The sequence below is a fragment of the Rhinoderma darwinii genome, chromosome 1 (assembly GCF_050947455.1).
Source record: "Rhinoderma darwinii isolate aRhiDar2 chromosome 1, aRhiDar2.hap1, whole genome shotgun sequence".
NCBI classification, from domain to species: Eukaryota; Metazoa; Chordata; class Amphibia; order Anura; family Rhinodermatidae; genus Rhinoderma; species Rhinoderma darwinii.
In genome coordinates this window covers 178,471,743-178,483,938 of record NC_134687.1, presented here as the reverse complement: position 1 = coordinate 178,483,938, position 12,196 = coordinate 178,471,743, and the positions used below count along the sequence as shown (strand labels likewise).

The window sequence follows — 12,196 nt, the reverse complement described above, 5'->3', positions numbered from 1 at the left end:
TATATTCACATGCTGCAGATTAAAAAAACACACTTCAGGTCAATTTATAAACAGATTTTCATTGGATTTTTTACGTGGCATGTGTAATAGATTGGTTCAGATCTTATCCACTCTGCTGCTATTGTATTACGCTGCAGATTTTCCGCACTGCGAACTTATGCTACTACTAAGTATATTCTACTTCTTCTGATATAGAAATTGCAATCACTAGGCCAGTATCACATACACACGCACACACAGTTTTGATGCCGTTTCTGTGGCAGTTTTTGGCTCAGTTTTTTGAGCCAAAGCCAGAAGTGAATCCAATACAAACAAAAGGTGCAAAGAAAAGACTGATGCATCTCTTTTCTTTTGTGTCCACTTCTGTGTTTGGCTCAAAAAACTGAGCCAAAATCTGCATCAAAACTGTATGTGTGATCCTGGCCTAATAGGCATATACCACAGTTTCATAGTTCTTGCTTGCATTATAGTGTGGACATTCATGGATGAATGAAAATAATACAATTTGGTCTTGGTCTCTATAAAACATTTTACTTATATGTCCCTTGTATTGTGGTCCGCTACATAATAAGAGATAGTATTTATCTCCGTATGTATTATTTATATAGCGCCAACATATTCTGTAGCGCTGCACACATATTGCTATCACTAACATCAGTCCCTAATCCCAATGGAGCTTCCAATCTAATTTTCTGTAAAAATGACAAATGGGAGGCCTGTATAAGAGGCTTCTCCAGGAGCAGAATCCCCAGCCATAGCATTGCCGACGCTCTGGCCGGGGATTCTGCTCTTGGAGGAGCCCCTGGCCTCACTAGCCATATATGGACAGTGACGTCAGGGGCTTCTCCTGGAGCGGAATCCGCAGTCAGAGCGTTGCTGAAGCTCCGGCCAGGGACTCCGCTCCTAGAGGGAGCCTCTGACGTCGCTGTCCGTATATGGACAGTGACGTCAAGGGCTCCACCTGGAGTTGAATCCCCGGCAACAGTGTGGCCAATACTCAGGCTGGGGATTCCGCTCCTGGAGGGAACCCCAATACCGCTGTTTAAAGGAGGGGGAGTAGCGCTATCTACAGGGGGGTGGTGCTATATTTAAGGGGGTGTGGCGCTTTCTACATGAGGACTGTGGAACTATATGAGCACTATATACAGGGGACACTTTGGCGCTACCTACATGGGCACTGTGTGAGCACTATCTACATGGGCACTGTGGCAATATGTGGGTACTGGCACTAGGGGCAGCTAAGGGGGCATTATAGTGTATGGGGCCAGCTAAGGCAGCAATATACTGTATGGGGGCAGTATGGAGAATTATACTGTATGGGGGCAGCTAAAGGGGCATTATACAGTATGGGGGCAGCTAAGGAGGCATTATACTGTATGGGACAGCTACAGGGGCATTATACTGTATTGGGCAGCTATAGGGGCATTATACTTTATAGCGCAGCTATGGGGGCATTATACTGTATGGGTTCAGCTATGGGGCATTATACTGTATGGGGGCATCTATGGGTGCATTATTCTGTATGGGGCAGCTATGGGGGCATTATGCTGTATGGGGGCAGCTATGGGGGCATCATGCTGTGTGGGTACAGCTATGGGAGCATTATACTGTATTGGGGAATTTGTGTCGACATTATATGTATGGGGTGTTAAGGATCTGCCAGGCACAGCTTCTGTATCCACGCCCATAGGTAATCAGTCTGCACCTGCTTCTATGTCTGTGAGACTGACTCCATCTTCCACCACTCAGGATGGCAGGCTTAGGAGTGGGAGAGCCTATCACAGCCTGGCCAGACGGAGCTAGCTCCCGCCCTCTGTCTATTTATACCTGCCTTTCCTGTTCCTCCTTGCTTGTGATTCTTCTCTGCTGGTTTCCTGGCCCTGCTGCAGCTTCTTGAACTACTTGTTCCTGCTTCGTATTGACCCTGGCTTACTGACTACTCTTCTGCTCTGCGTTTGGTACCTCGAACACTCCTGGTTTGACTCGGCTTGTTCACTACTCTTGTTGCTCACGGTGTTGCCGTGGGCAACTGCCCCGTTTCCCTTTGTTCTGTGTTTCCTTGTCTGTTGTCTGTCGTGCACTTATTGAGTGTAGGGATCGTCGCCCAGTTGTACCCCGTCGCCTAGGGCGGGTCGTTGCATGTAGGCAGGGACTGAGTGGCGGGTAGATTAGCGCTCACTTGTCTGTTTCCCTATCCCTGTCATTACATGGGGCATCTGTGTGGGAATTATACTGTATGGGGTAGCTATGGGGGCATTGTACTGTATGGGGGCAACTGTGTGGGCATTATACTGTATGGGGGCATCTGTATTGGCTTTATGCTATCTGGGGAAGCCATGGGGGCATTATGCTGTATGGAGGCAGCTATGGGACATTATACTGTATGTGGGAATTTGTGTGGGCATTATATTGTATGGGGGAATCTGTACTGGCTTTATACTATATGGGGGCATCTATGGGGGCATTATATTGTATGGGGCAGCTATGGGGGTATTATACTGTGTGGGGCAGCTATTTGGCATTATACTGTGTGGGAGTCACTATGGTGGTATTATACTCTGTGGGGGCAGCTATGGGGGCATTATACTGTGTGGGGGGTTCTATGGGGGATTATACTGTGGGGAGGCACTATGGGAGCATGATACTGTGTGGGCTGAACCAGGTGTGTATGGGCAGGTATTGTGCCAGGTTACGCGCGTGACTTAAAATAAATAAAAAATTGCCGCGCTGGCACGCCGCATCAGTTGTCCCTCTTTGCGATACTTGAAAGTTGGGAGGTATGCCGTATTACGTCTCCATACAACTCAGAGTTTGTACTGAGTCATAATGCGGTTGTGAGCTTAGGTTGAACAACAATATAAGTACAGCCAATATTTTCAGGTAAATCTATAAATTAACATTTACGTCTGTATCTTCTATTTTAAAAAAGGAAATAATAGAACGCTTCTCGAAACAATGGGTAAAATCCAGTGACTGCAAAGTCTCCATACAAAGCATGCAACCTAATAAATCCTTATTACTCAGGAAACGCTCCACAGAATGATTTCTCTAAAGTAAGATGTTGCAAGTGTCTTTCATCAATAATGTATGTATGTGTTCCAAAGCAATATCTCTATTGTACTGCATGAATGATCTGCATAAAGTGTGAAAGGGAAAGGAGAATATATAAAATGGCCTGTTTGACATGCAGAACCACGTTTTATACGCAGACTTACATTATACTTAGAGATAAGGGATGTTTTATTCATAATACATCGTCGGTGGTAGCCAGGATCGGATTTAAGAAATTCTGCTAACAACAGCCAGTCTTAAATAGGAGGACATTCTCAAAGTAATCTCAATTAAAGACCATCCTATATGTTTATTAAAAAAAGGCGTAATTTAACCAATGTCTAAGTTAAAGCTAGACTGTTTTATTGAAATGTAGTGCCGAATGTATGACTGAATCTGCCTTCGATGTCACAACATACATACTGCCATTAACTTTCACACTGGCTAAAATGACTAAACTTTTTCTGTGATAGAGACTGTGGGGGGAATTTATTAACGGCTTTACGCTTTACAACTTTTTGCGGTGTTAAAAAGTCACAAATTATAGCGCATAACAAATTTGTGAAGTAAGTTGTTACTTTATACCGTTTTGCACTTCTCTTACTATTTTTCAAAAGTGACAAGAAAAGTGGGTGGGGTATAGCAGGAGGGTGCGTGGCCACCGTCAGACTTACTGTCATAGTTACTATAATTTATGCCAGACATTGGCGGAAATTGCTCATAGCAGCCAAAGTTATTAAGAGGCGTGCAGCACTTAATAAATCCGGTGCATCTCAGGGTATGTTCACACGGCAACGCCAAGTGCGTCTGAAATTACGGAGCTGTTTTCAGGCGAAAACAGCTCCTGAATTTCAGACGTTTTGACAAGTACTCGCGTTTTTCGCGGCGTCCATTACGGATGTAATTGGAGCTGTTTTTCAATGGAGTCAATGAAAAACGGCTCCAATTACGTCCCATGAAGTGACATGCACTTCTTTGAGGCGGGCGTTTTTTACGCGCCGTCTTTTGACAGCGACACGTAAAAATACACCCCGTCTGCACAGAACACCGTAAGACCCATTGAATTCAATGGGCAGATGTTTGCAGACGGTTTGGAGCCGTTTTTTCAGGCGTAATTCGAGGCGTAAAATGCCTGAATTACGTCCATAAATAGGGCATGTGAACATACCCTTACTGCAGGTCAGTTCAGTTTAAGACTGGCGTATGAAACCCCAGTCTCAATAAATTTCCTCCTAACAGTTTTTTCTCATTTGCAACTTTTTGGTGACTTTTTAAAAAAGTTGCATTTAAAAAACATTGACATAATTCCATCTACCACATAGGCCACACTATGTTTACATATTTTCAAAAGTGTCGTACTATGCGCAAAATGACAAAAATCGAGCGCAAAAACAATGATAAAATTGGCGCATTAAAAATAGATAAATGGTGCAAATAGCAAAAAAAAATAATGCAGCAAAAACAATGATAAATGTCCTTCTATGTTCTCTTACCATAATCCTGTCAAGGAGCGATTGTGTGGGAGACATTTATAAAGTTCTAAAAATTCTTCATCTTCTAATTGTGTCCACCCAAGGCTATAAAATACAAAAGAAATGCATGGTTAGCGATTCTAATATACTAATATTGATGAAATAATATAACATTTCTCTGTAAACATATTAACAGTGGGTACTACTAAATAAATAAAAATCAAGTTTAAAATTTCTTTCTTTACTGATATGAACTGTAGTTTCATTCCTAGTCCAACATCAGCAAAAAAAAAAAAAGAAAGTGAACCTAAACTGAACACAGAATGGTGATAAATAGTGAAGCTCCCAGTATCACAAGAAATCCTTAGTATTTTTGTGCCGCACCCTGTCCACTCCTCTGTCCGGCTGAAACTAGAAGGTCCCAACAGCTAGGAGGACCTTTGGGACTTTAAAACCCTCTGAATACGAAAACATGTAATGTAAATGAGAATTTACTAGTTTTACTATCTGCTGCCAGCAGAGGGCAGCATTAATCAGAGTCTTACTCTGGCACCAGCTAGCACAGCAATTCCACTTCGACTTTGGGCCTAGAAGGCCTGTCAACCCCTAACACTAAGATCGGCTGAATTGAAGAGAAAGCAAAAAAAAAATAATAATAATAACAAAAAAAAAAAATATATATATATATATATATATATATATATATATATATATATATATAAACTTATAGTAAACAGCAGAGAAATTCAGTGATTTACTACCAAACTGGTCACATATGGAGGGTGTGAGATTGTGAAGACATAGACCTGCACTATTAAAGAGTCCCATTTTACGTTGTTGCTTTGTTGCATTTTACTATGTGCATGCTAGCTTGATTTACTACAGTGGCTCTTTCATTTACCCATTTAAGCAGATATAGGATAGACCGTGACAACCTACCTGTTTGTTCTAGAAGCCTCAGTGGTATATTGGACTTAGGACCGAATTTTAATATTAATACAAAGCTAGTTTTGCTGCTATGCTTTTTAGTACACTTTTTGATGGGTACTACTAAATTAATTGATCCACAGCGATTCCTATTTACAGTAGAGCAGTCTGCATAGGACAGTTTTTGCAGAAAATCGTCTCTGTCCGTAGGACTCCATTCACATCATGATTAAATGCCTAGATTTGACGTATATGCCGGGTAAAGCTACCGACGTAAACGTAGGTTGTGACGGATGCCTAACAGTTTCATCCATCACTAATAGACTATTACTGTATCCATTCTAAGGGATAGGTCATGAACTTTCATGACCCTTTTCATGATGTATCCCTTAAATGGATACCATTTTAGCCTATGGGTGACTGATGCAACTGTTAGGCATCCGTTTAAAGCATTTGTCGGCCATAGGCTATAACGACATCCATTTAATATATACTCCACAAAACTATGGAAAAATCTCATGACATATTTGTGTCATAGTGACGTCACCGATAGACTATCATGTAAAAAAAAAAACGATATGTTTAATGTATACATTTTTTAAATGGACTACCGGTCAAACAGGCCAAAAGCACACTCTTTTTTATCTCCATCTGACACGGAGCCTTATGGACAGGTTTAGCGTATACATCAGGGGCCTTCCTGACGTACACGCTGAATGTAAATTTAAAAAAAGTGACGTGAACAGGGCCTTAGTTTCACCAATCAACTCACATCTCACACTGTATAAAGCCCCCATAGTGCTTCCCATATACACTTTAATGCCCCATAGTCTTCGTCCCCACTCACAGCATAATGCCCCCATATTGCTTCATAAAAAAAAATACCTACCTAGCGTTGTTCTCTAGACGATTAAAGGAGATCCCTCTGCCGGTCTTATCTGGTACATTTTTTGCGTAATTTGGCGCAGGCAGAAGCGATGACGTCACTGCAGTGCGCCTGTCTGCGACAAGCTGCTCACAGCAGGCACCACAGAGTGAATGGTGGAGCAGGGAGCTGATGGTTTCTTGCTGCACCATTGTATTCAACCGTATCTGCCTCCTGAGGAGGAAAATACAGTTTAAAACAAGACATGCCAACAGTCGCCGGGGAGAGCAGGACACCTCCCAGAATCCAGGACTGTCCCGCTGGATCCGGGATGGTTGGGAGGCATGCTTTAGGGGACAATTATCTTCTTTATATGTTTTTTTTTATGATCTAGTGTCCCTTTTAAGGAACATTCCTCACAGTCTGCCTCTGAAATAAGTAACCAAGCTCACTGTCAGTCCAAGTATGGCCTTCTCCTCTTCCAGAATACAATTGTTGTTCCTTTAAATCTTAGACGGACTGTATTCTGACAGAAGCATAATTCTCTTCTTTCTGGTCATGGAGGAATCAGAAAATCCACTAATTTAGTTTGTAGAACCTTCCGGTGGCCACGCTTAATGTCAGAATTTAGATTATTTATTAGGTCCTGTCCAGAAGCAAAACCTCCCATAAAAGTTCTATAGAGCTTTTTAAGTCTCTCCCAGGTCCTTCAAAGCCCTGAAAATTTTATTTTTAAGGACTTCTTCAAGACCTACCAGCCACCCAATATTATTAAAGGGTAATTAAATGTTCAACAAACTTCTGACATGTCAGTGACATGTCAAAAGTTTTGATCGCTGGCGGTCTGAGCACTGAGACTCCCACCGATTGCTAAAACGAAGCGGCAGAAGCGCTCGTGTGAGCGCTGAGCCGCTTGCTTTTTGCTTGGCTTTTCTCGGAAAACAGAGCAGTTGGTGTATCGACAACAAAGTATGGCTGTCCACACTCAACTTTTTTACCCTCTGCCCAAGAAATTAGTGCCAAAGTAATATAGATCATAATATCTTAGTAATATCTTGAGGTCAATTTGATGACCTCAAGTTTCAGTTATTATCCATTAACCTTGCATTTCATGTGTCACTGCTTTCAACCCAAATTCTGCCCCTGCCAGTGAATCTCCTGCTTCTAGACCAGTAATAACTGATAACTCGGAAGCGTATGAAGTAGAACATTTTTTAGACTACAGAAGGTTCTGTGGGGGCTTACAATATTTAATTGGCTGAAAAGGGTTTGGACTAAAGGAATTATCGGGTGTGCATTCTCATAAAATTCATGCTCCAAGATTAATCAAGAAGTTTTGCTCTCCTCGTCAAGATACATCCCCTCTGCGCGTCTGGAGGGGGCAATGTCGGGAAGCGTGATTCGGCACGTCTCCGGATCCAGCTCTCTGACCCACTGCGGCTCTCCATGTGCCAGGTGGAGCGCCAATCCGCTTATTCCTGAGCTGTGGGGCATCCTGTCGTCTACACGACACCACAGCTCTTTTCTCTGCACTTAAGCGCGGCTTAACTGCGGGATCAAGGTTTGGCTGTGGTGGAAGACATCAGTTGGAGACCTTAAAGAGGAATTGCTCCTAGAGTTCCTTGCTTGATTCTCAGCCTGGTGAGTTTCCTAGCATTACCAACCCAGATCTGTTTGACCACAATACTGATTATACCCACCATCTGCAGCACTAACATCTATTGGGGACAACCCTGGGACCGCAACCTGAAAATTATATTGGCAAAGTTCATATCTCCTTGTGTGTGATAAGGGGGAAGAACAGGTGATTCCTCAGACTCTGCACTCTGGGTTTTCCTGCGCCAGCTTAATAACGGTCTCTGTCATTCATCGTCCATTCCTGCTGCCAAACTTCTCCTGAGCTGGAGCACAGCTCCTTGTCCGCGAAATTTGCTTAGTGTCACTGAAGTCTGTTCCAACCATGCTGTGCTACTCTGCTGTGCCTGAGACGTCACCCAAGTCCCAACTACGCTAACCGGGGATCGGCATCCAGGTACACTCTTGAGCTTATAGTCACATACGGAGAGTTACAGCCATGAAATTCCCTAGTCGGAAAATCCCTTTTCACTTAAGAAGTTAACACTATTGATAGATGAGCAAGATCAGCTCTGCTACTTTTGTAGTACAGCAGAAAAAACCTAAATCCCAATCCCCTGAGATTACAATGGAAAAGAAATACACTGATCACTGATCACATCTCAACATTATTAAGAAACACAACTATTTCTGCAGTGTGTGATAAGAGCCCGAGGGTTTACACTTGGTACCATAGCAATGCACGTGGGGTAAAGATCAGTAGAAGATCATTTCTATTAATGAATTCCTGCATAAACCAAGATATATTTATAGCTGAGTGGGAAAATAAGAGTATACTTATCTTTGTCTAATAAATAATATATCATATATGATGATTTCCGTTGTTTATTTTTAGAAGTGAGAAAAATTATGTGTGAGATTAAAACATGAGGGGAATTGCTTGCAGAGACATTTGTACAGAGGCTATGTCACCATAGAAACACGGTAGTTAAAGAGTAGAATAAAAATACACATGAAATATATTTATTGTATGTCTTGAACAGATGTATTTAGCACAATATAACAATATACTGTAGTAATAATAATAGTAGTAAAGTAAATAATCATAATTAGCATATTCAAAGACTTAAAGGCATTGACTTTGTATCTTTTGTATAAAAACAATACGGTATAAAACATCTATGCGCCACTATTAGAGGGATAGTTCCTTTATCTCACATTGTAATTAACCTGAACTTTATCTTAATTGTACCTTAATCAGAATAGCTTCTCATGAATATGCGTTTGGGGCTACTCCCTATTAGAGTCCACGTCATACTACTATTTAATCTCATATCAGGCTTTAATTAAGTGAGGTATCCTTCTCTTTAGTGTTCTGTTGTACTACTGTACAATAATCTTTGGGTTGCTGAATGAATGAGTCTAAGGTCCTCTTACACGGCCCGTCCCGGGCCGTGTAAACGAGCGCCGATCAATGTGACAGCTCGTTGATAGACGCTCGTTTGCTCCTGCAGCATCCCAGAAGATACCCTTCTGGTTCCCTGTTATTTGTATGTCATGCATTGTATGTGTTTTACATGTCTTTATTATTTTTCACACAGTGTGCTGTTCACCAGCTGAAGAGAAGGATGAAGGTATCAGTGGGGAGCCACTAGAGGGTGCATTGTACATCTAGCATTGTTTGAAAAGGGGGTGGAGCCTGGCTACAGCCCGAGAGCCTCACTCTGACGCTGTCTCACAGTCTACACAGAGGAGTCGGGTTGTGTCTGTGAGGAGACAGACATGTCTGCTAGCTGCTCTGACACAGCAGATTAAAACAATCCTTTCAACTGGCAACAGGTCTCAGCACCTGCAGCCCAATGCAAGAGGAGGAACAGTAAGGAGATTGTAACCAGCATATCATCTCTATCATCACCACAGCAAGTATTATTTAGCTGAAAAGCTGTCTGTCTGTTTCTGAGGAGAAGTCTATATAATATTGGGCCTCAGAACTCCTGCTGGCGCTGTTACCGGTTCTGCCGCACGCCACAATTAATATAAGAAGTGTCTATCAAGTCACTCAACTACAACCCTCATCACTGAGAAAAGTGAGTTCATTTATTACACACGCTGCTGGAAAAGTGAATGATTTCTAGATATAGCTGGACAATTGAAACCCTCATTGGTCACCCACTGGTCCCTTCTTCCCCTCAACTGTTGAAGTGGACAGAAGATAACGTGCCTCCATTTTGGAAGACTGTATAAAGTTCTTCAGTAAACGTGAGTTATTCAAATCCCCTGTGTCGTCTGGTCCCTACACTGCATAACATCAAGGGCACCCCACATACCACCTTGCCAGGCGCACACATACTACTACCACCATCACGGGAGTTGCTACGGGGGAAAAGACTATCACCACCATCATCCATAGTGCAGCCCCCCTGTCACTGTGCCAGCCCGAGAAGGAGCGAGGGAGGAGAGGTAGAGATTCCTACAGATACCTCAGGCCATACACCGTGCACTTCACTACTGCTCCCATCCTCCTGGGAAGCTCTTCCTCGTGGTTGCTGCATATAAACTTTGGCGTCACGAACAGGATACGTTTAAATCTCATGTGGGCCCCAAACCAGAGAGACTTTGTCCCAAAGCCCTGGTCCCCACCGTACAAAGCTGCAACCGCAGCTGCAAGAGACTATTTCAGCCCCAAAAGGGGTTAAAATCACTGTTTCCCGGCAGTTCCAGCCCAAAAGGGGTTAATCCGCCATTTTACCTCACAAACTGCTGCGTCACAGTTCCATTTACCCGCTCCAGACAGGTTAACCTGCGGCGCCAGTCTAGCGCCACCATCTGGATGATTATAGGAACTCACAATATCCAGCACAGGCAAGAGGGAACGGCCGAAAACTGCTAGGCGCCGCCATCTTGGATGAGTGAAGCCTCTGCACGGCACCTCCACCGCGGATCCCCTGCAACCAGCAACTCTCCCAAAAACATCACAGGAGAGCAACGGAACAGCCCGGTAACAAAGTACAGCCCAGAGGGAAGCAACAGCATACCATCGGTGAGTCCCGATTCAATTGGCCATCAAGTTAACCCCTGCTGTACCACCACCGGTGCCCAATAAAAAGCCCGGGAGCATCCTGGACATCACTCCGGACCCAATAAAAAGCACCTTTAACAAGACCCCCGACTCAGTTAAAAGTCCGGGAGCGCCAATAATAGACATTGGAAAAATTTAAAGGGACAGTAACAATGTCGGACTCAAGTGACACGGAAGAGCCCGGTCTCAGCACGGTCACTACACCGGCCATGACAGAAAGAACAACACCTGCTGCAGCACCCTGCATCATGCCGCTGTCCATGCCCTACTATGCAGGGGCCCCATGGCTGCCCCACTACAAAGGTGAACCACACACCTTAAAAGACTTTAGAAAAAAGATGCTTGCCATGTTCCGCCTCTACCCCATTCCAGAAGAACAGAAGGTAGAGATTTTAATGGGACAACTACAAGATGTGGCCCTAAAAGAAGTGGAGTCCTGGCCACGTATCCAAAAGAAGGCTGTGGATCAGATCCTGGTCCAGCTACGTACCACCTTTGAGCCCAAATCCATCTCTGAGCTCAGGATGAGGTTCATGGACAGAGTTCAGCAACCAGGTGAGACACTCCGAAATTTTGCTCTTTCCTTACAGGAGACCATGAGGGCCATGATACAAGCCGACCCCCATGAGGCTGAAAAAGCAGACAGAATCCTGAGGGAGCAGTTCATTGAAGGAGTCGCCTCAGATTCCATGAGTCATCAACTACAAATGATGTCCGTCCAGAACCCTGACAGCACCTTCCATGAGTTTAAAGAACTGGCCATAGAGGTACTAGAAAGAAGGCCCAGATGAAGAACAGTCAGGGCTACCACCCCTCTTAAAGAGGCAGAAGAGGAACCTGACCCAGTAGCACCACATCCAACACCTTGCAAGCCCATCACCTACCAGGCTACACAGGCTCAAATCACAGCTGGAGGAGATCAGTACCAAGATCAACTGAAACTCATTGCCAAAAGCCTGGAGCAAGTCTGCCAACGACTGGAGAATCTAGAAGCCAGCTCTCCAGTAAAATGTGAGCTGCCAACATCTAGAGACAGTTATCCAAATAGTCCTAGCAAGGGCTACCGCAATAGTCCCAACAAAACGTCGACAGATCGATTTGATGAACATGGGAGACCTGCCTGCAGACACTGCCATAAGATAGGTCACCAAGAACGTCAATGCTGGGCGTTAAACGGACGTCTCCCGAGGCAGAGGACCATTCCTCGGGAGGAGAAATAATATGTCC

General features: G+C 43.8%; 1 protein-coding gene across 1 annotated transcript in view; it reads right to left on the bottom strand.

Moving 5' to 3' along the window:
* The window catches only part of LOC142736456 (NACHT, LRR and PYD domains-containing protein 3-like), an 82,636-nt gene that overhangs the window by 29,921 nt on the left and 40,519 nt on the right, over nucleotides 1-12,196 (bottom strand). The window contains exon 5 of the mRNA XM_075849649.1: nucleotides 4,545-4,628. Coding sequence (XP_075705764.1) covers nucleotides 4,545-4,628 — 84 coding nt within the window. The remainder of the gene's footprint in view (nucleotides 1-4,544; nucleotides 4,629-12,196) is intronic.